We start from the raw sequence: 24,349 nt of genomic DNA, 5'->3' as shown, positions 1-24,349 counted from the left end.
TGGTGGCTCACATTTATAATCCCATGTATGCATGGGATTATATCCACATCTACCTTGTGGAAGTAAACTCCAAAGCAATAAAATAATATATTAAAAATGATAATAATTAGTAATGGAAAGAAGAGGTTGGATGTATCTCAAGTGGTAAAGTATCTACCAAGTAAGTATGAGATTAAAGCATTAGTTCAAATCCCAGTATATCCCCCCAAAATAAAGAGTCCTTAAAGATAATACATTGATCTACCTATCTCATATCTGCTACCCCTATGAAGCTATGTGCAATTAAAATGAAACTAATGCAGTTAGATATGAACAACATAACTGCCAAGTTTCAAGTAGCTGCTAATGAGCCTCTAAAATGTATTTTCTTGCAGATTCCCCTTGAAGCCTGATGGCTCATGCATTATTCCTTTCAATACCCTAAAGACTTGCACAATGTCTAGGAGAAAGTAATAGGCATGGGGGTTTTTTCTAAGCTTGAAACTGAATAGAGTATTGCATGAATGGAAAGTAAACACTAAGATACAGAATTGGTTGCAAAAGTTTCAAAGTATCCTTTTATCCATGAATAAATTGCTCTAATTCAAAACTTCAGATTTTATTTGTGAAAGAGTAATAATAACAGCATTTTCCTCAATGTACTATTGTAAAGATTAAATGAGAAGATGTGCTTAACATATTAGAAGGAGTTTTGGCACATCGTTATATGATTTCATATACTAAGGGTCAAAAATAAGGTCAAGTTTAAATATATCTTAGAAGGAACAAAGAAATGAAAAGGATTTGGTAGACTCAAATTCCTTTTTATATTTCCTAGTCTCTGCTTTACTATGAATATTCTTATTCTATGCCTGATAGTGGAATTGTATTGTGCCTAACACATGACTAATAGTGAAATCCAGTATCAAGTCATTGCTTGAGGATGTTGAACAATCAATATATTTGAATTCATATTGACTTAAGGAATACATAATGGTAAGGTCTGAACAGGGACACCTCCCTCCCTCGTGGCTAAGTTTCCACACAGTATCTGTTACCCAGGTAACTGGAACACCTGGAAGCAGTCACCTTCCCTTCCTGCTAGGTCACATCCTGGGCCACTTCTGGTCACATGCCTCCCATCCAACCTTAGGAGGGTCCCAGACCCTGAGGTCACATCCAGATCCAGTGTGGTCACACTTTTCCCCATCTGGCCACATCTCTTCCTGTCCCTGGCCTAGATAAGTCCTGGCCCAGAGGTGGGTCGAACCCCTTCCCCCCTTTTCCTTTTCAGCCATGCTTCTCCACCATGCATGGTGGGGGCAGCAGTTCAGTAAACAAACTTCTTTTCCTGCCTGAATAGCTCGTGGTGTTCTCTTCATCAGCTACCTAATGAAACCTACCTATTTAATATGCTTTACATATGGTGCAGTGACTTGGATGGGGTTTTTGAGTTAGAAATGTTAGAATTTCTTAACCACCCCTTTTCTGTGAACCGAACTGCCTTGAGACACCATGCAAGACTTTTCACCAATGCTATTGCTGGCCTTCACATCCACGTCCACACCACTTCTCTACTCTGGTAAGTGAAACTACTCTCTACAGTTCTCTGTTCCTCAGTCTCTGTCCAGACATGGCGCTACGCCAGAGAGCTCCTACCACCTTTAGCAGAAAGGCCAGTTACCTCCAGATTCGAGGACGCTTGGTTTTGGGGGTTTGGCCATTTCTCTCTAGAGGGCTCTGGAGGAAGTTGGGATGCCACTTCTGCCTGGTCAGCAATCCTTCACTCACCAGACTGACTCTTCTACACATTTAATGGGGTGCTATGAGTCATGCCCGAGCCGTGAAACCCCTTTGAAATGCCTCCTGCGCTCCCTGGAAAGCCAGAGCGCCTCATTTTTATGCCATTTGCAGATGTAGACAGTTTTTGCCACTGCAATGGTAAATGGTCAGAAGTCTGTTTACTTTCAGGATCTCTTTGCTCTCTCTCTGCCAATCACGTCTAACTTTCCCTATCTCTCCTTTTCTCTTTTTTACAACATTTCGGCTTGTGCTCTGAAGAGTGCTATGTAGGCTGGGTCCCAGGAACCCCCCTCTAGGTTCCCTCTCAAAGGCTAGCCATTCTAGGTTTGAAAATTGTCAGTTTCCATTTGTTTAAGTTTTCTTTGTGTTTTTTCAGAAATTCACCATCTTGAGTTCACCATCTTGGCCACATGGTGGGTTAAGGCTTGTGTCTCATCTGACTTTTAACCTTCCACCAAGCTTACTAATACACCCCATTTTGCAGCCTCCCCTGTGAAGCACTCCCTTCTTTTTCAGTCTCACAAGAGAAGTGCACCCCCATTTATGGCCTCCCAATGAGGCCCCCTCTGTTTTATGGTCTCCCTCATGAGGAGCCCCCTCTTTTGCTACCTCCCCCGCAAGGCTTCCCCTCTTTTGCAGTCTCCCCCGTGAGGTACCCCCTCTTTTGTGGCTTCCCCCCAAGGTACCCCCTCCTTTCCAGCCTCCCATGAGAGCCCCCCCGGCCTCTCCTGCATGGCCCCCTTCCCTGTGGGGCCCCTTCTCTGCCTTTGTAGTGGGATTGGAACTTGAAGCTCCATGTGTGTCAGAAGCAATGCACCCTCTCTGCCAAAATCTTCAGCTCTCTCTAGCATCGACCTTGTGGCGGATGCACCAACTTGGCATCGTGGGAGCTCAGCTGCTATTTTGCACAACTCGATTTCATGCTGACCTCAACTTGATTCTGTGTGTGCACACCTATATGTGTATGTTTGTATCTGTGTAAACTTGTCATCTGGCATTGTAATCAAGTTATTTGGCTTAACTTGTCTGAGATTCCTGAAGTTTATTCAGCTTGGATTCATAGTTCAGTACCAGCCAGTCTACATGCAATACAGATTCAGTACATCTCTTCCAACCTGGAAGACAGGCCTCACTCCTGCCTAGACCATCCTGACTACCTCCACCATGGTAAAAGTAGACTGGTGTCTCAGTTGGCTCCATCACACGCAACTGATTTCCTGGTGAAAGATTGCTTTGGATTTGTAGAAGCTAAGGCTCTTTCTGTGACTTTGGTTAACTTAAGCACTGTTAGAGTTACCAGAAAGAAATCAATACTATATCTGTGCTAAAATTCTCATCACATCTAATGAGTTTTGTCATTTCAGAATATTTGTTGAACAATTCTTGATAAGGACCAGATAAGCTCTACTTATTCTACTTGATCTCCTTGTTGCTTTAATTAGAAATAATAAAGGTTTTTTTCTGTGGCAAAGATTGCAGTTCAAAGCCAGCCCAGGCCAAAAATTTCCTAAGACTCCATCTCCCAACTAACCTGCAAAGAGCCAGCCTGGAAGCATGGCTCAAGACTCGTATCTCTAACCAGCAAACACTGCAAGCGGTACTATAAGTCAAAGTGGTTCAGTGCTAGCCTTGAGCAGAAGGTCTCAGGAACAGTGCCCAGGCCTTGAGTTCAAACCTCCTTGAATACCAACTTGGATAAGCCAGCCTGGCAATGAACACCTAGACTCAGCCAGTCTGGGGAACAAGGGAACATGTAGAGGAGTAAGAGGAGATGATGTCACATCAGCCACTTTGTGCCTGCCCTTTCAAAATTAACCAGAGCTGGGAGGTCAATAGAAGCTAGATGCCTGCCCATCTAATGCCCATACCTGTCTACCTTTCAACTAGACAGGTATTTATATTCTTGCCCTTGTCACCTGACTTCTCTACCTAGTCGCCAGATGTCAGAAGTAGCTAGGGACATTTCTACCAACATTTTCAGCCCCAAGTCCTTCCTCTTGCCATTTATTTGCTTTCTAATATATATTTTTTTCAGTCCCTCAATGCCTCATGAGACTTCTCCAGACTTCATCCAAGAGTCTTGCCTCCTCCAGACTTCATCTAAGGACTCAACACCCAACTGACAGCTGCTGCCTGCTGCCTTTTCCCAGAGGGGATCACATCTCAGCCTTTTACCCCTACTGCCAAAGCCCCTTGCCAAGAGGAAGTAGCCAGAGAGAATCTTCACCCTTTTTCATAATTATCAAAAGGCTGGAATGTAAGGTCTGAACAGGGACACCTCCCTCCCTCGTGGCTAAGTTTCCACACAGTATCTATTACCCAGGTAACTGGCAGACCTGGAAGCAGTCACCTTCCCCTCCTGCTAGGGGCCACCTCTGGTCACATGCCTCTCATCTGACCTTAGGAGGGTCCCAGACCCTGAGGTCACATCCAGATCCAGTGTGGTCACACCTTTCCCCTACCTGGCCACACCTCTTCCTGTCCCTGGTCTAGATAAGTCCTGGCCCAGACTGGGGTAACCACATTACCCCCCTTTCCTTTTCAGCCATGTTTCTCCACAATGCATGGCAGGAGCAGCAGTTCAGAAAACAAACTTCTTTTCCTGCCTGAATAGTGCATAGTATTCTCCTCATCAGCTACATAATGAAACCTACCTATTTAAAATGCCTTACAACATTTATATTTTCATGGTGAAACAGAAATTAAATGAATGATAATATTTAATCTTGATTTTACTGTACAGCAATCATCTTAATAAAATATAAATTTATCATAATGAAAATAAAGTGATTACATTTCAGTCTAATGGGAATATTACTTAATGAACACATGAACACCTTAAAGGTACATTTTTATTATTATTTTTTTCCTTCGGTTGTGGGGCTTTAACTCTGGGCTTGGGCACTATCCATCAGCTCTTCAGCTCAAGGCAAGTGCTCTACTACTTGAGCCACAGAGCCATTTCTGGTTTTCTAGTGGTTTATTGAAGATAAGAGTCTCATGGACTTTCCTCCCCTGGCTGGCTTTGAACCATGATTCTCAGATCTCAGCCTCCTGAGTAGTTAGGATTACAGGCATGAACCACAGGCACCCATCAAAGATACATTTTTAAATATGTAAAATAAAAAAAATTAAAATGTCCTGGAAACATTTAGATACAAAAATAAAATTGAATAAAGCTGATAAGTCAAATTTGAAATGTTAACAGAATATTTCAATTTAAAACAAGATAATATATAAGAACAATATATATTCTTATTTTAAATTAAAATATTTCTCTATTTGAATTGATTTCTATATTATAATATATGTTATAATAAGGCATTTTTAGCATATGTTTTTAAAGTTTGAACCAGATGCTGGTGGCTCAGGCCTATAAGCAGAGCTACTCAGGAGGCTGAGATGGGAGGATTTCTATTTGAAACCAGCTCAAGCAGTAAAGTCCACACAACTCTTATCTACAAATAGCTACCAAAATATATAACTCAAATAAGATAACGTTAATTAATAAAAAGCCTTAAGTGTAGTTGTGGTGCAAGTGGTACAGGAAAATGCTCAGGGACAGTGTCCAGGTTCTGAGGTCAAGTTCCAGGAAGAGAAAAAACAAACAAACAAAAAAACCAAAATAAACAAGGCAGATCAACTACTTTGGCATTTTAAGGAAGTGCTTTGGACTTTAAAACTGTAGGATTAAGTAATAATTCAGGTCTCTGGGTATGCTCTTTTGAAGGAATTTTGAGTCCTTGACCTCTTCCTCTTTTTCTTGTATTCCCAGCCACCACAAGCTTAGAAGGCCTCCCACACCATTTCTTCCTTTTATTCTGTACTGAACTGCCATTGGCCAAAAGCAAAAGAGAGGAGCAACCATGGTCTCTAAACTTAAAACTATAACCTAACACAAACCTACCCACTTTTAGGTTAATTATCTCAAGTATTTTCTCCCTGTCAGAGTGTGTTTACAATCTTTGTGTCACCATGCCAAAAGATTTGAAGGAAGAAAAATTATTCTAATGCACAATTTCAGAGGTGTCAATCCATTGTCAGGGAGGCTTGTTGGGAAAGAATAGTTCACAACAGGCAGACAGGAAGCCGAGAGATTAGAGACAGGAAGGGCCCAGTTCAAGATGTAACTCACAGTAACCTGTTCACTTCACTATGCCAGTGGGCTTCTTGAAACTTTCAGTAATACTGTCATATTTTATGAGCATCACAGGGTTAGTTTATTTACCAAAGTCAGAGCCAGCATTCTCTCATTGCATTTTGAAAAAGACTGTATTCAGAAATGCATTTTACTAATTTACTAGGTAAATCTCAATCTAATAAATAATCAAGATTAATAAAAATACAAAGCTAAGTATGACACAAAAATAGGTGTAAACATGTGTGCATATATGTACAGGTTTATATTTTTCAAAAGGTATTCTTTTGTTCTTTTAACAGCCAATCACACATTTTGTAAAATACCATTTTATCTTCTGTAACTTACTAATTGTTATTCTGATTTTCTTTTAACTTAGTTTTTCATTGTGAAAATGTTGCAGAGAGGAGGGGTTACAGTTAAATGATCAAGGTAATGAGTACATTTCTTATCAAGCATTGTTGTCTCCTCCTTTGTTTTTCCCCTACCATCACTTCCCTCCCATTTCCACAACTACACTCCCCCCACTCCCTCCCACCCCTGCGTAAACTGAAATGTTTTTTGACATAGTGTCTTGTACATCTTATTGCTGCAATGGGTCCACCTGTATCCCCTCTGCAAATTATGCCACCATCAAATACAGTGAAAACCGGTGTTATACTGTGGGGGAGGGACATACAAAGCAACAAAAATATCAATCCCCCAACAACAAATCCTCAAAGAAACAACTGCCCAATTAATAAGTGGGCTGAAGACTTAAAGAGAAATTTTTCTGAAGAGGAAATAAAAATGGCCAATAGACACATAAGAAATGCTCAACCTCTCTAGTTATAAAAGAAATGCAAATCAAAAGAACATTGAGATACCACCTCACTCCAGTTAGAATGGCTATAATCAAGAAAGCTTATAACAACAGATGCTGGAGGGGATGTGGCCAGAATAAATCATTATAAAAAGATTAAGCATCAGCCCTGAATCTATTTTAATTCTCTTACTCTTTGTGATTTTTCATCATGTTTCCAACATGATGTTATCTAGCTTGGATAAAAAGGTTGGAGGTCTGGATCTGGGCATCTAAAGAAAGATCTGAGAGTGAGGTACATATACTTTCTTTATAAGACACTCAGCTTTTGCTATTCTTCTATCGTACCATAAAATGGTCAGAGCTAGTGTAGAATTCAAAATATTTTAATCAGATTTGTAATGTGTATAAATATACACACATACATGATAACATAAACATTATATATGAATGTGTACACATTAAATTTATTAAAATTAAATGTATTGTATTTTTATGTATGATGTAATAATAATTATTCTACATTTTTTGTTATTTTTTTTCAGAAATCAGACTACACACTCTGGAAAAATAATACAATTTATTTCAAACTTAATGTCTCTATCTCTCCAGACATAAAATATATGAGATTTATTCTAGTACTCAAGAAAGGTCTTTCACAATTTTAGATGACAATATTATTTACTTATGTTTTTCTTAGCAAAGTTCTCATAATTAGCCCTACAAATCCTGGCTTTCATCCTATACTCATCATGTCTACTTGTTAAATTAAACTTAATACATTTCTGGAAAGAGTAATACAATAATAATCAGAATATGGTAGGATATTAATGCAGAAAGGAAAGTAAAGCAAAATAGAACTTATAAGTCTGTGGAGAATTTCTGCTTTTGTCACCACTGAGCCATATAAGTCTGAACAAATTAATACTTCTGATCCTCATGTATCTTATTTTCAAAATCAAATGTCTAAAGTTAATGTTCTCTTAGCTTCTCTCTGGTTTAAGTATCTATTGGTATATATATATATATATATATATATATATATATATATATTCTCATTTTGACTGATTACTTTATTATCATATACAAGTTCGAATCTACAAGGAATTTTATTTTAAATGTGATTGTAACTGGAAACATATTGAGGAATGGAAGATTACAAATTAAAGCGTGTAGAAAAGCATTAAAATGTAAAACAAATGATTTCTTCAGAGAAAACTAGAAAAGTTGTTAAACAAAGAGTTAATCATTAAAACCAACAGAAAAACTCAACTTTCTGCAAGCAATCACTTTTTCTTTTTTTTTCTTTTTTTAATTTAATTTAATTATATTGTGAACATACTGTACAGAGGAGTTACAATTACATGGACAGGATAATGCGTACATTTCTTACCAAGCATTGCAGCCTCCTCCTTTGTTTACCCTTCACATCCCTTCCCAGCCTCCCCCCTCCCCCCCAATCCCAATCCTTCTCCTTCCCCCCATTCCCCCCCCCCCCCGCTCCGCCCCCCCCCCCCCCCCCCCCCCGCACCAACGTTGTAAAGCTCGTTTTGGACATGACAACTTGTACTTCTCATTGTTGCAACAGGTCCACCTGTATCCTTAAACAACTGGATTTTCCCCATCTCCTCCACAAGTTATACTGTAATATCTAGTATATGTATGAGTCAAGCGGAAAAGGTCAGATAATGTGATGTCAGGAAAATGAACCCTTAGATGTGTATTTTAATGTTTTTTTCTTTCATGCATGTGTTTCTAACGCATTTATAAGATTATCTCTTTGTTGCTTTGTATGTCCCTCCCCCACAGTATAACCCCTGCAAGGAAATAGAAGAGGCAATCCAAAAATTCATATGGAACAATAAAAGACCCCGAATAGCAAAAACGCTCCTCAATGGAAAGAACACTGCTGGAGGAATATCAATACCAAATTTCAAACTCTACTATAAAGCCATAGTAATCAAAACAGCTTGGTATTGGCATAAGAACAGACCTCAGGACCAATGGAATAGAATTGAAAACCCAGAAATAAACCTACAGACCTATAGCCATCTAATCTTCGATAAGGGAGCTAAAACAATAGAATGGAAGAAAGACAACCTCTTCAGTAAATGGTGCTGGCAAAATTGGTTAACTACATGTAGAAAACTTAAGCTAGATCCTTATATATCACCCTGCACCAGAATCAACTCCAAAAGGATCAAAGACCTTGAACTCACTTTTTCTTTGTATAGATTTTTCTTTATGATTTACCTGAAAAGCTAGAATATCAATTCTTCTAATAATGAAATCTCATCATTTTAAATTCAGTAACAAAATTAATCAGAATAATTTCCAGCTTTATTGTGAAAATGTGGAGCAAATTTTTAAAATATATGAATAATTATTGACAAAAATGTCCCCCCCCAAACAAATATGTCAACATTAATGCAAGCATCCATTTGAAAAACCATAAAAAGATAAAAAGATCATATTAACTGTTATTCTTGTATATCTCATACTGGAGAATAAACATGCAAAAGGTATAGCTATATGCATTATTTTAAAACATTTCACAAGGTAATAATAATTTATATATCTATCTATGTATATATATAATTCTCTTTTTTTGCTTGAAATGTGCCTTTTTTTTTTAACTATTAAGATATTGTGGTTCAATTTTAGTATCATTCCTCTTTGGAAAAAAATTTCCTGATCCTGCATTTGATTTTAGCACTCTTATGTTATACCAAAATCTTTAATTATCTACTAAATTATTTGAACTCCTAGTCAGATATAACATCTTTAGTATGATTTATCTTTCATCTTTTACAACGTTTATATTTTTTCAGTGACTATTCTAATGTATGGTAATACAAATCTTAGTGTTCATTGAATGGGATGGCTTAACCAATGAAAAATCTTATATAAATTTTCTTCAGATTTAATTGGACTACTTAGGTTAGCCTTCTAGCTAATTGGACTAATTATGTTACAACAAGGGAAACAGTAAAGAACATAACTGATTGGAAATACGTAATAAAGAATATAAGAAAACATTTGGATGCAACAAAGTTTAATTTTTTACTTTAGAGCATTTAATTCACAGAGTAAACCTAATTAGGTAGGTTATATGCATGTAAATACATAATAAAACTCATTTATACAAGAGTGGAATATACTTGCTATAAAGAGAAAACTGCCTTCATCTAAATACAGTTTCTATGCTTAACGTTCAGATTCCTAGAAGATATTTTTATGGGCATTCAGTTATCAATGAATAATATCATAAAATGAATTATTTCACTTCAGTCTCAAAATTTTTGACACCATGGCAAATGTATCTGTTATATTTATTGCTTTTTAAATCATTTGAGCTATAAAAGATATTTATAATGCTAACAGTCTGTCTTTAAACACTGTTTGTTTTCCTTAATTTTTTTGGTATATACATTGAGTTCTTGAATACATTCTTGCTTCCTTCCCCTCTTTATTTGTCTTTCTTTAAAGATAAGAACAAATTTAAAAAGTAAAAAAAAAAAAACCTAGAAGACATAAGTCTTACTTATGTCCTTATTTATTTTTTCTCTTTATCAGTTCAAGTAATGTAAACTGTCTCTCTGTGTATTAATGTTTTGGGAGTGACTATATTGTTTGAGTATGTTTATATGAGTGGATATTGTAACTAGAATTATACATTTTAGTTGCATCACTAACTTGCTCTTCTGTTTTTTCCTGTATTATTTTTAATGTTTGATGGGGCATGCCGAATGGTCAGATTTAAATTGTATTTCCTTGTGTAATATTTGGTGGGACAACCTTTTCAAATAAACAGGTTGTCAGAGTCTTGTAAGAAACTTTATTTAAGTAAAAGAGACCAAGGAAGACAAACATTTATTGACATAATTAGTGAAGCACAGGTTCTGATGAGACAAATGTTCCCTTTCAAGCCATGAAAGCTGACAGCCTAGAATGAGACTTTCTAGTCCAATGATTTATATCAGAGGTAACTTTTAGGACTGCACTGTACTGATACTCGTTTTATGCCAGGCATTAATTATTACCTAAGAAATAGAGAAAATGCTGCTAATAAATAGTAGTGTGGGCTATACTTTTCTCAAGAAAATTCATGATTAAAATGCTTAATTAAAAAATATTATTTGATATTTTTACATCATTCTTCCCCCATGTAGTTTACAAATCCTTATTGATTTAGTTTACTGGGAATGTGAACATTTCAGGAAGCAAGTTTTCTCATCTCATCCCTGGGTAATATCCTGTTCTAAGTACAGTATCCCAGGTTATTTCTGAAGTATAATCTAGCGAAGTATCACTGGATACATGTGACATTTAGGCGTCTTTAAAACAATGTATTGGGATATTTTTCACATATTACACTGTCCAAGGATTATATGTGGGAGACAATCCTGAGTTTAATTCTGACAAAGATAACTTCTAATGATGACTTCTCCCATGGGGCAAGACCCCCCTGAACACACACATCCTCTGTCTTGAAATGTAGCAGGAAAGAGAGATTTCACTATTTTCTACACTACACTAACTGCTACCTATACTATACTATAACTATACTAGGAGGTTCCTTTTAAGAAAGTCCTTTTATTTTTTCCCCCTGAATCTTAAGTTTTGAGAAAGGATTTTGAGGTTGAGATCTTTGCTGAGATTGACAGAACCAATATCTTCCAATGTCATTTCTGCCTTCATGCTTGAGAAGTATGTTGACTTGACAAGAGTAAAGTCAAAACCTCTGCATGTCAGAAGTTTAAAGTATGTGTTCATTATTCTCTAGCCGCTAGTGTTGATAGTGACAAGTGTCATATGAGTTGAATTCTCCTTTTTTGCTGCTATTTTTATCAGTGTTCATTTATATTATGTTGGTGGTTCACTTATTTCTGAAATAGGAATCATATCTTTACCTTCTGTGTTATGTCATTTAAATTTTTCTTTCTTTAGTTAATATTTCCTAGTGGATTTCTGAGTTTTTTTTCTTTTATAGAACCTGTGTTGCAAATTGAATTCTCATTGACAATTTCTAAATTTTCTATCATAATTACTCTGTGATATTTCATTTATAAATGCCAGGATTGAGATACTAAACTTTCTGACTACCAAAATTTCCTTTTTCCTTAACTTATAATATATTCATCTTAATTATTTTAAAGCACTTAGTCTCACTTACTTTTTTCCTTTTATTCAATTTAATATTTATCACAAATATTTTGAAAATGAAGAGATACTTAGGTTTTGTTTTTGTCTTTGTATTTCACAATTTATGTTTCAACTTGATATACGCACTGTATTGGTTTGAAAATAGCAAATAGATTTTGTTATTTGTTGGTTTTAAGTTATTTTTTTGAAAATGAATGATGCCTGTTTTACACAGTCTTTCCTAAAAGCATCTTTATTATAAAATAAATAAAACTGAGCCAAGTGCTGGTGGCTTTTGTCTATAATCCTAATTATCAGAAGGATAACTCTGAAGATCATGGTTCAAAGCTAGTCTGGGTAAGAAAGTCTGTTAAACTCTTATCTCTACTAAAACTATCAATTAAAAAAAGAGAGAGAAAGCTGCAAGTGAAGCTATAGTTGAAGTAGTAGAGCAGTAGCCTTAAACACAAAGCCCAGGCCCAGAGTTCAAGTCCTAGGACTGGCAAAATACAAAATAAAAGAATCAGAATCATATCAGTATGAAATGTGTTTTTACATATTGTCCATATGCATTAGGGGTAGTAAGGGAAAATGTTCAATACTTATTTCTTTGAAGTAGTTAAAAATCCACTATGTGTGATTTTTCTACTAGATAAAAGATATGTGAGTACTTTGAAACTTATTGTTTGACATTAGTATTGTCTTTATACTCAAATCAGGAAATGATATCAAAAGAAAGAAAAATATCAGACCAATATCTTTTGAGAATATGCATAAGCAATTTTTCATACAATAAAGAAAACAAAACAGAAAAAATTTTGAAAGGATCATATATTATGATAAACTGAAATTTATTTGTAGAAGACAGTGGGTTAACATTTGATAAACATGTAATGCACTATGTTGTGCTAATGGAAACAGGCTCTAAATCACATGTGTATTTCAGTGGAAACAGAAGTATTCAACAAATGTTGATGATACATTCATTCAATTAAGAGTCTCTATTAAAAATAGAAACCAGGAGTATAAGTATTTATGACAGAGAAAAACAATAATTACTTAAATTTCTTCCGGATTCTTCTAAAACCACAAGAAAAAAAAAACCCTAAGTGGAGACTTCCGTTAATAAACATGGTGTTTCAAAGGACACTATTATGAAACAAAAATGATAAAATATTGCAAATCTTTTATCTAGTTGGTATCTTGAATCCTGAATACAGAAATAATTATAAATGAATATTACAAAAAATAAAATTGTGGAAAATATTTTAAATAGATTTCTTCAAATTAGAGACAGAAAGAGACAGAGAGAAAGAGACAAAGAGAAAGATGGAGACAATAAACACTTCAAAAAGATTCTCAAAAAATTATCAGAGTGTCAATTAGACTACAAACAGATATTGCTTCAAATATGCAAGAATGATTGTAATGCAAACAGTAACTGAGATAGGATCTTGTGAAACTCATCCTTGGTCATTGAATATTTGAATAAAAAAGTTATATGACTATTTTTCAGAAACATGGTGTGTCATGAAAAGTGAAATGTATTTATACTTGACTCAAAAGAGGATAGCAAACATGTATTCAAACAAAAACTCATACATCAGTGCTCATAGCAGCTTCAGTCAACTCAGAAAAATTGGAATACTGTACAGAGGGGTTCCTATTTAAGCATTTTGTTTTTTGCCTTCCCCTCCCTAAATTAGGGAAGTGTGTATATAAGTGTATATATAAGTGTGTATATAAGTGTATATATAAGTGCAAGGCACTGACATCAAATGAAGTGAAAACGGGTTATACTGTGGGGGGAGAAACATGAAAGAACAAAAAAAATGCAGATGATATGATATTGCATTTAAAGTATCCCACGGACTTCACTCCCAAATTACTCCAGCTGATTTGAAATTTTGACGAAGTAGCAGAGTATAATAAATAAATAAATAAATGGCTTTTCTGTATGCCAACAATGAGAATAACGTGGCTGAAATCAAGAAAGCAACTCTTTTTGTAATAGCCCCACAGAAAATAAAATTCCTAGGAATTAACTAAAGAAGTGAAGGACCTCTATGATGAAAACTTTAAAACCTGAAAAAGGAAATCAAAGCAGAACTTAGGAAATGGAAAAAATCTCCCATGCTCCTGGATTGGAATGATCAAATGTTCTTTCAAAAATTATAGCAAGCAAAATATGTTAACAAGCCTACCAATAGAGTATTATTCAGGCATAAAAAGAAACTACTCATAAATGCTATTTTAAATGTACCTAAAAACATCATGTTATATGAGAAAATACATACATAAAAGTTGAAATACACGGATTAAGTCAATCCTTAGAGAGAGAAAGTAATTTGTTACCTTATTAGGATGAGATGGCTTTGGTTTTTTTGTTTGTTTGTTTGTTTGTTTTAGTTTGTTTTTTGGTTTTGGTTTTTGTAATTGTTGTTTTAATTGGGAATAGAGTTTTTTATTAGGATGATAAAAATTATCTAGAGTTTGTAATAGTAATGGTTTCTCAAATCACTAAGTGGTTTCTCAAAGTGTTGAAAACCAATGATTTCTAAAGTTTAATATTAATTTTGTAAAAGATAAAAGCAAGTGATTTTTACAAGCAGTTGGTGCCTGACATGTAGAAAGTAAGCAGTCATTATGTTTTTCTTTGTCAATCTTAGAAACTCTATTGTCTCAAGGATACAGGTGGACCTGTTGCAACAATGAGAAGTACAAGTTGTCAAGTCGAAAACGAGCTTTACAACGTCCTTGTGGGTGGGGAGGGGCAGGGAAGGATTGGGGGGGAGGGGAAAGGCTGGGAAGGGATGTGAAGGGTAAAGAAAGGAGGAGGCTGCAATGCTTGGTAAGAAATGTATGCATTATCCTGCCCATGTAATTGTAACTCCTCTGTACAGTATGTTCACAAATAAAATTAAATTAAATTAAATTTAAAAAAAGTCACACAATACAATATATGGCATAAAGAAAATTATTGAATTATGTGTGACTTAAATATAGAAATGATAAAATATAAAATCACACAATGAGGGCTGGGAAGGTGGCTCAGTGGTTAAAGCGCTTGCCTTGCATGCCTGAGGCCCTGGGTTCGATTCCTCAGCACCACATAAGCAAAAAGAAAAAAGCCGGAAGTGGCGCTGTGGCTCAAGTGGTAGAGCACTAGCTTTGAGCTGAAGAGCTGAGGGACAGTGCCCAGGCCCAGAGTTCAGGCCCCATGACCGGACCCAAAAAAAAAAAAAATAAAAAAAAAAAAAAATAAAATCACACAATGAAATATATGTAGTCTTAATTAGCTAAACTTTCTAATCAGATAAATTCATGGCTTACTTTAATATCCTAGACTTAACATATAAATGACTCCTTTATGCTATTTTCAGCAGAAAACAAATTAATCTTAATTTATTGACAGCCATGAAATAATTTTAATCACATAATCATCTTCAGTAGTTAAACAACTTGTGTGACTTTCTTATATAATTTAAATAATTTTCACATAAAATAAAAATGTTAAGGAATGTTAAAAATGTTAAGGAATTTAAAATGCTTTCACTTTTAACTGTTTTTAAGTTTACAAATTTTACTATTATAACACCTTATTTTTCAAATGTACAATAAGCAACATAAATTCAAATTTACCTACCACCAGGTAGGCTTTAATTAACTGTGTGGCAAATAAAACAGGTGTCTAGTTTGTGAATATATAGAAAGCCATAGCAGACCCTCGATTTACACTCAAAACCCATACTGAAAATTACACTAAAGGGAGAGAGTCATTATATATACTGACTCTCTATCACCCCTTTCTGTCTGTTTCTCTCTGTCTCTGTCTGTCTGTCTCTCTCTCCCTCTCTCTCTATAATATATAGTCATAACAAATACCAAGAACATGAAAAAGAGAGGAAGAGATAGAGAAAGAGAGAGAAAGGAGGGGATATATATATAAAGCAATTCAGGTTCTATCAAAGCCCAGCCCAGGCAGGAAATTTGAAAACACCCAGAACTGGAATTGCAAAATAATAGAGAGGCAGCCTTGAGCAAAACAAAACAAAAACAAAAACAACAACAACAACAACAAAAGAAGGGATAATCTCTAAGTCCTATATTCAAATACAAGCATTGGCATACATGAACACACACACACACACACACACACACACACACACACACACACATACACAAGAAAAAGAAAGAAACAAAAAGAAGGCAACAAAGTACTGAGGGAAGAAAGGAAGGAAGGTTTCAAAATAAATGTTATTTGTGATTTCTGGAGTAAGAGGTACTACATATAAGTGCCTTATATCAGAAATAGCATGAAGGAAAACTTGATATGGGTTCTTTGATGCCATGAGATATTGGTCTCTTAAGAATGGTTATTTACTTCTATAATGTGAGTAAATGAAATGTCCAGAAGTTGGCAGAATTTTTGTGTAAATGAAATGTCCATGCTAGAGCAGAAGTTGGCAGAATATTTGTGCTAATGTTAGGGTGACTTCAGAGGCAAAGAAAAGCAAATAGCCACAATACATTTGATTATCCCATCTGGTGTTGGCATCCATCTCTGAAGTCAAGTTATCACTCACGGGGAAGAAGAACTTAAGGGGATTGTGTGCACATTCAGAGAAGCAAAGATGTGTTTCTGAGAACTATATTCTAAGAGTATCAACAAGTAAATGGTTTAAGTCAGTTTGTAATATAGCTGTCAGGGGGTGTTTTTATTTCCTCATGATATTCTGATTATTTTATAAAGCTGCAAAGATTATTTCTGCTTTCACATTTTATGTAATTTGGGGTACTTGACATGTTCTCTGCCCATATACTCAGAAATACAACTACATATTGAATTGGCTAAACTAATGCAAAGATAGAAAAAAAGGCAAGTAGAAGAAATAAATTCTGGACAGAAGAGCAAGAGAAATAAGAAGATAAAAAATAATTGAATAAAAACAAGAGGGAAGCAAGGAGGCAAGTAAGCTCAGGATGACTTACAGGCGATACTGAAGTAGAAATGAGCGAAGTGAAGGGAGAGTGGGAGAAAGTAAAGGAGGAAGAAGATGATCAACCATAAGAAAGAAAATGAACTGAAGGAGGAGATGAAACAAATTTTAAGTAGCAATAATAAATTACCACACAGAGATAAAAGTGGATTTAGTATAGCCTTTCTTTCAGATTAACAAGGAATAAACAAGTGTAATGAATTGATAAGTAGGGAAAGTGAGAATATAAAAGGCAAATTTAGTTGACATTAAGACATCCATGCATGATTTTAACATCATGATGCAGGCTAAGAACGGTTTGAGAGAGTGGATACTCATACCATTTGTCAAGAAAGAATAAAGAAAGTATATAAAATTTAACAATAGCTACAAACGTTTGTGAAAGAAAAATCAGTCCAAATATACCCATATGTACCTATAGTGACAATTACTTGGGAACAGAGATCCAGAGTATCAGCTCAAGTCTAGCTAGGAAAAACTAAAATTAGAACATCTCAACCAATAAACGAGACATGGTAGGCCTCAGCTATGATGGAAGATTCTAAGGAGGAACAGGTAAGACTATTAAGTTCTGAGGATAACTGTCAATGTAAACAGATAAACATGTCTATTCAACACTATGGAAGGGGTCACGTTAAATTTTATCAGTTAATAGTAACCAGCTCTTCATGCAAATAGCATTTATTTAATTATTTAAGTTTTTCATATGACATGTGTGTATGTTAGGTTGAGAGACTGAAAACAGCTTGAGCAATCCTCACTTCCATACTTTTTGTATCTCCCACAACAATTTAATTCAACACAGGAATTCAACTCACGTTGTATTTTGTTTTTAAATCTCTCACAACAATTTAATTTGTAACAAAAGAAAATGTCAAGAATGTTAAATGAAAAAATAAGCCTCAATTAAACCTATAATTTATATAAATATAAGAACATAGAACATTCATATCATGTTAACACACACTTAAAATACATTACTAATAACATATTTATAAGAAGTCCATTACTAAGGCAAGAGATCTTACCTAGCCCATGTCTGTGGGTTGACATTGGAGGTAAAACAGTCCAAGTCTTGGTTTTGGGATTGTAGCATTCAACAGTGTTCAATGTCTTTAAGCCATCTCGACCTCCAATTACAAAAAGTTTATCATCAATAACTGCCACACCAAACTGTAGCCTCCTGCCATTCATCATTCCTGCCTGAATCCACAGATTTGTTCTGAGGTCGTATTTCTCTATGGTTGTAGCTCCTGATAAAACAAAATATCAAACAGTTAACAAACATTACTAATCAAACATACAGCCTGCCTGAAACAATGTGCAAATTACGCCATTGAAAAAACTGTGGTCACAATCATTCTTCTTAAAGGAAGAGGGGTACAGAAATAAAATAAGTAGTAATTCAACTACTTTGGTCTTCTGCACCAACATTAATGATCAATACACATAACAATGTTCCTCTTGTTTGAATTACATCTTGGGGTCATGCTAACTTAGTGACTCAAAATAATTGTTGCTTGTTGAGATTGAGACAGTTTCTTCACATTTCAAAACTCCCTTTTCTCATCATTTGCCATTTTAAGCATTCAAGCTGGGGTTCCAACTTTGAAGAAAATGCATGAGATAAGGTTTAAATGACCAACCATGTCTGTTCTCTGTACAATTTCTGAAAGTAAAGATAAGTTCCTTCAATAAAACAGTCCCATGTTTCTCTTTATATGAGCTGCATACCTTAAATAAAGCAACTGTAAGATGTTAAAGCAAATATATGGTACTATTTTACCTGTTTGTATCTAAGGATTTGAGGAATAATTGATAGAATTTAAAGAAATATATAATCTCTTATCTTTGCCTATCATGCTTTCACCTCTAAATAAAATAACTTATCTTTATTGAAAAGTTTCTTGTATGCATTTTTTGAGAAATACATTATTATGCAAAGTTTGAGAGGTATGGTATCTGACAGATAAAAAAGAAATGAAAAAAATAACTTAAATTCCTAATGAGGCTTGATAGAGTGCATTCACCTATCCAATTCACATTGAAGATCTCTGTCGAGTAAAATGACTTGAATGCATATGTGACAGAAGTGTGGCAAGAAATAATCTTCTGGCTTCAGGTTTCAGGCTCACTGTTGGCTTTCATTTACCTATTTTTTTAATCTTTAATGATGAAACTTCATTATTCAAGGACATTCAATATTTTTGTACCTTTTAAAATGACTAAGATCTTCACAATATAATAAAAGATTAGAAATAGAGAAAGATTATTCCTCTGGGGACTCATTTATTTCTTAGAATTTAACATATATCAGCTTTTGATTTTTGGCTAATGGAAACAAAAATGATAAAATTCATATTCAATATCTATTCAAAAGTAACAGAACAATTCTAGTATAAAGCCTGCAATGGATGCATTAGGTGTCTTTGGAGTGTCTTTAGAGACATCCATTAGTACAGACAAATATGAATATTTGCTAGGAAAGGAAAGCCCAATAATGCTTATGCATTCTACTTTTCAATGCATTCCACTTTGATGTAATTCCATATTTAGCAACATCATTTATCTTCAAACAGCATAAAATTAAGTGGCAAATAGTTTTTGAATGTTGCAAAATAAATATCCTTAAAGGCAACTCTAAAGAATTTCCCTTATTTGCAATAACTAGTATATGTCTGAGACAAACAGAAACTGTCAAACAAGTTGATGCTAGGAGAAATGAACCCCAAGATACGGATTCAAATGTTATTTTTTTCTTTCTTGCGATTGTTTCCAATATATTTATAAGATGATTTCTTTGTAGCTTTGTACCTCCTCCAGGGTATAAGCGCTGCTTTAACTGTATTTGATGTTGATATAATTTCTGGAGGGGAAGGGAAAAAACAAACTGTTTAAATAGGGTTACAGGAAGACCCATTACAACAATGAGATGTACAAGACGTTATGTTGAAAAACTAACTTTACAACTTTGGCAGGGTGGGGGTGGTAGGGGTTGGGTGGGGATGGGGGTGGTAGGGGTGTGTGGAGGTGTTGGGTGTAGGGATGGAGAAGAGAAGGGATGGTATGGGAAAACAAAGGAGGAGGCAACAATACTTGATAAGAAATGTACTCACTTATCTTGTCCATGTAATTGTAACCCCTCTGTATGGTATTTTCACAATAATAAAAGTAAAAAGAAAAAAAAAAGCTATTCTAGTGAAACTACCACAAAGGTCCTTAGTTGTTCTTAGCCTTTCTACTATGAGTTTAATGCAAAGTTAATAAACTCAATTGACAAACTTCCAATCCCAACCGTTTTTGCCAAGCCATCTATTAGAATGATCAGGAGCAGCTGAAAGTATCAAGTCCTTGCACTAAGAGTGCATCCAGGGAAAATCTGCTTTGATCCGTCATAGAAAAGTCATTTGTACCAGGCGCTGGTAGGTCACACCTGTAATCCTAGCTACTCAGGAGGCTGATATCTAAGGATTGTGGTTCAAAGCCAGCCCGGGCAGGAAAGTCTGTGAGACTCTTATCTCCAATAAACCACTAGAAAACTGAAAGTGGCACTGTGGCTCAAGCAGTAGACCATCCAAGCCAAGAGTTCAAGCCCCACAAAAAGTCATTTATGTCTATCTAATGAAAATGTCAAATTATAAAATGCCTTTTTATTAGAGCCTTTTAGTCTAATACTCCTGATGATTTTTGATGCCATCAAAACTTCAGTCAGATTATGTGAAACGTATTTTAAGGCATCAGCAAAAACAGACATATTTTGGAAAAAAATTAAAAGAAGAGGTATGTTTTACAGCACATAAAATAAGACTTCAAGGTTCAAGGGGAATATTATTATAACCAAGTACTTATTACTTGATTTATTTTCAAAGAATAAGCATCTCATTGACTTTCATGTGTCTGTAGATTTAAAGAAAATATACCGTTCCAATACCATCATTTTATGCTCTAATAAAATGTTCCATTTTTGGTAAGCATGGATACAAGTCATTCTTTTCTATGTACTGACTTCAAATTTTTTCTTCTTGTCCCTTCTCCATTACAATGCTTTACTTCATCACTGTACAGAAAAAAAAAATCAAGCAGCTAGTCATGGATTCAAAACTCTGAAACTACAAACCTATCAGGGATTTCGTCACTGTAGTAAAATAAGAAAAATCAGAATTAAATGTCAACCTAAAAACCATCTTGATTGTGGGCTGTAGCATCCAGAACTGAGGAAAACATTGTTGTTATAGAATTTTTCCTGATGTAAGAATATTTGCAAGCAATTAATGCAAATTCAATGCAGCAGAAACTTTACTTAGTTAACTTAACTTTCCTGATAATTAAATAATGTGTTCATGTGCTCAGTCAATTTGCAGAATGCACAATTTTTGTGTGATATCCAAACTACTTGGTTGACATTAAATCAATGTAATTTCTAATTATATGTGTGGGTATGATGTATGAGTGAATGTGAATGTGTTTTAAAATATGTAGTTTACCTTAGGAAATAGGAAAAGTTGATTTTTTTGTTTGAAACTTCCTATTCTATTTTAAACATACATATGACTTAAGCCTATAGTTAAAATTCCAGTTCATTACTATTTAAAGCATCTTCTGGAGCTGCTTATGATTTCATAGAAAAAAGAATTTTAAAAAGTTGAGCCCAATTTTCACCTTATTAAAATTTATTGTTACTTGTCTACTTTTTTATAGCAAAAGAGGGCATCTAATGAAAGGGGTGATACTGATCAAGATGCATTGTGTTCATATACTTCTTTGTTGAAAAATTTATTTTATAACTATTTAAAGGTAATCAATATATATTAATATAGCTTTATCATGAATGATCAAATATGTTATTGTGAATCTATTTTCATTTTCATTTTCTTAATAAATTCACACTATTTAGCATTCATAGTAAAAATAATATTTGTGAATGAAATACATTATTTGAAGGCTCTATAAAATCAATTGAAGTTCACTTATCTTACAATGAATATATTAGACATTCAGAGTTAGTCTGTGTAATAAAAAATACAAGCTTTATAGAAATTCTTTTCTTCACTGTAAAATAATCACACTTTAGAAGTTTAAGATCAAATATTTATGACATCTATGCCAAAGAATAATCTTGTTAGTTTACAAAAGGAGAATAAGAATTATCACTTACAGTTCCTTTACAAAAATTTTGACAAAGAAGGATATATTTAGGTCTCAATAATTGGTAATTGTGAAAGTCATATTCACTGACAAGTGATTTACTTTTGTCTAGACAGAGCTTTTTTTATTCTTATTCTGTAGATAAATAACTTGGCTTTAAGAGGATGAAAGTTCTTTAACTACAGCAAAACTAGGATAAAAAGGAAATCTCTGCTTATCATGAGCTTCTTTCCCAATAACTAAACATCTTCACACATGCAAATAAAATGACTCAGTTCTTCCTCTAGAACGATCAGGGAAGTATGGATCTTCCTTAAAATATCCCTTAGACAACCTGGTAAGATTCCAGAACAGAGTTCCCTGTGTGTGAGAAGCAAATTGGTATGGCAAGATGTTATTCATGGTTTTGAGTTGTTTCTGTAGCTTCCTACACACTGGTGACCTTGAACTAGTAATCTCTAATGACAAATTTCAAGTCCAGAGAAAAAGTTGTCAAGTGGAACCAATGTGACTGAATAGGTTGCTGAAACAAGCATCAAGAAAGCAGGAGAGAAAAGGGCACAGATGACAAATATGGTGTTCCTTTCGATATATTGCTTTTCTTCCCAGAAAGCCATATGGTATTTTAGAGTTATTTCAACTGCCTAATTGCTAAAGCTCAGATTTCTTTGACACAGAATTGTGAGTCTTTTTTTCTAAAGCCATATGAGGATAACTATTAGTTACATGCTTCAGAAATTATCCAGTTATTGAATTGTGGATTGAAAAGTCAAGCTTTAAAATTTCCTAATAGTGTGCATTGTCCAGTTCAAGCAAAGGAAGTAAAAATCACCTCAAGCTTAATGTCGCTAAGATGTTTCATTTTCTATTTTTGCCTTTCAATAGTACTAATAGTGCTGCAATATGAGACAAATTAATGACAAACTATTTGGCTAAGTCCTTTCAATAGGAAAAATAGATACATTAGAATTTAAATCCTGGAATTAGTGAACTTCTTACTGTAGAACATATTAAAATCCAAGGCATGTATCAAATATGAAAATAGTATGATAAATACTCTTTAGTGAAGGTATTGAATAGTGTTAGGAAATTATGTTTTCATCACTGAATTAAGAATTAAAGCTGTGTTGTTGTATATTTCTTCATTTCTTATTATTAGTCATGTTTAGATGACCTATTGTAACAATGAGATGTACAAGATAATATGTTGAAAACGAACTTTACAACATTGTGGGGTAGAGGGGGGAGAGAGGGTTGGATGGAGGAGTTGGGGAGGTGGGGAGGAAAGGGATGGTTGGGGAAAAAATAAATAAGGGGATAACAATGCTTGATAAGAAATGGACTAATTACCTTGCTCATGTAACTATAACCCTCCTGTACAGAATCTTTATAATAAAAAATATAAAAATATAACTATATATTTACATATAGTATATGTAAAATATATATTAATAAAAATATATATTTAAAACATATATTAAGAACAAAAAAGAGAACACTTTCTTTGAGTTTAGTTGGTTTATTTAGTGCTACCAGCCACTTGGCTACTAATCATATTAATTTGAGACCTTTTGTTGTGACTAGGCCATCAACAAGCAGGGGATGCACATATACAGGAATGAAGCGTGTTCTTATTTCTCTTTCACATGTCCACTCAGTTGATCACTATCCAAGGGAACAGCTAGTGCTCCTGGAGGCTTGACTCCAAAATACTGGCCTCTTTTTTCCTAACTAGGCTCCATTTAGTGCCCCAGGTATGATTATAAAAGGTGATAAACAGAACGAAGTAATCATGCAATTTTCTTATTACTGTCTCTACTTTGTTCTCAAAAGAATATCAATTTGAATGATTCACAGCTTTTTTCTTGATGTACTTTTTCTTTGACATGAAATAGTCCTTTACAAATGCCTTAATCACAGCCAGAACATCTCTATTCTAGGTTGCTGTTAGTCTGTATACAGGTAAGTGAACTTTCCTATCAAGACGAGGCAAGTGCCTCTCAGCATCTTTATTCCCCCTCAGCTAAATCAAGAGATCTATTTCTTCCTGGATGTGTTCCAGTGAGGAAGACCTTGCAGTGACCTTCAGCTTATAACTGTAACATCCCAATCCTATTTCTGTGTCTGGAACAGTAAATGTTTTTCTTTTCAAATATAGGCAGCTATCTTCCATAGTTCTGATCTGCATGAATTTCAGTTATTAATATTAAATAATGATCATCTCCAATGGCTCACTGTGAGGTGCTACAATATATTTATCATAATTACATTAAATCATATTTTGCTACTAGACCTTCAGTCTACAGATCACTCTCATGGGGCTCATGCCATTTATTT

The 24,349-nt window shown here is 34.6% G+C and overlaps 1 protein-coding gene across 1 annotated transcript in view; it reads right to left on the bottom strand.

Annotated features, from left to right (window-relative positions):
* The window catches only part of Klhl1 (kelch like family member 1), a 249,133-nt gene that overhangs the window by 37,765 nt on the left and 187,019 nt on the right, over positions 1 to 24,349 (bottom strand). Inside the window, exon 7 of the mRNA XM_070001950.1 lies at positions 17,896 to 18,120. Within this exon, the coding sequence (XP_069858051.1) occupies positions 17,896 to 18,120 (225 nt within the window). The remainder of the gene's footprint in view (positions 1 to 17,895; positions 18,121 to 24,349) is intronic.

Source organism: Dipodomys merriami, unplaced genomic scaffold (assembly GCF_024711535.1).
Source record: "Dipodomys merriami isolate MVZ:Mamm:240054 unplaced genomic scaffold, mDipMer1.0.p SCAF_6, whole genome shotgun sequence".
Classification (NCBI taxonomy): Eukaryota; Metazoa; Chordata; class Mammalia; order Rodentia; family Heteromyidae; genus Dipodomys; species Dipodomys merriami.
Note: the sequence above shows the minus strand (reverse complement) of the source record. Positions and strands in the feature narration are given on the sequence as shown.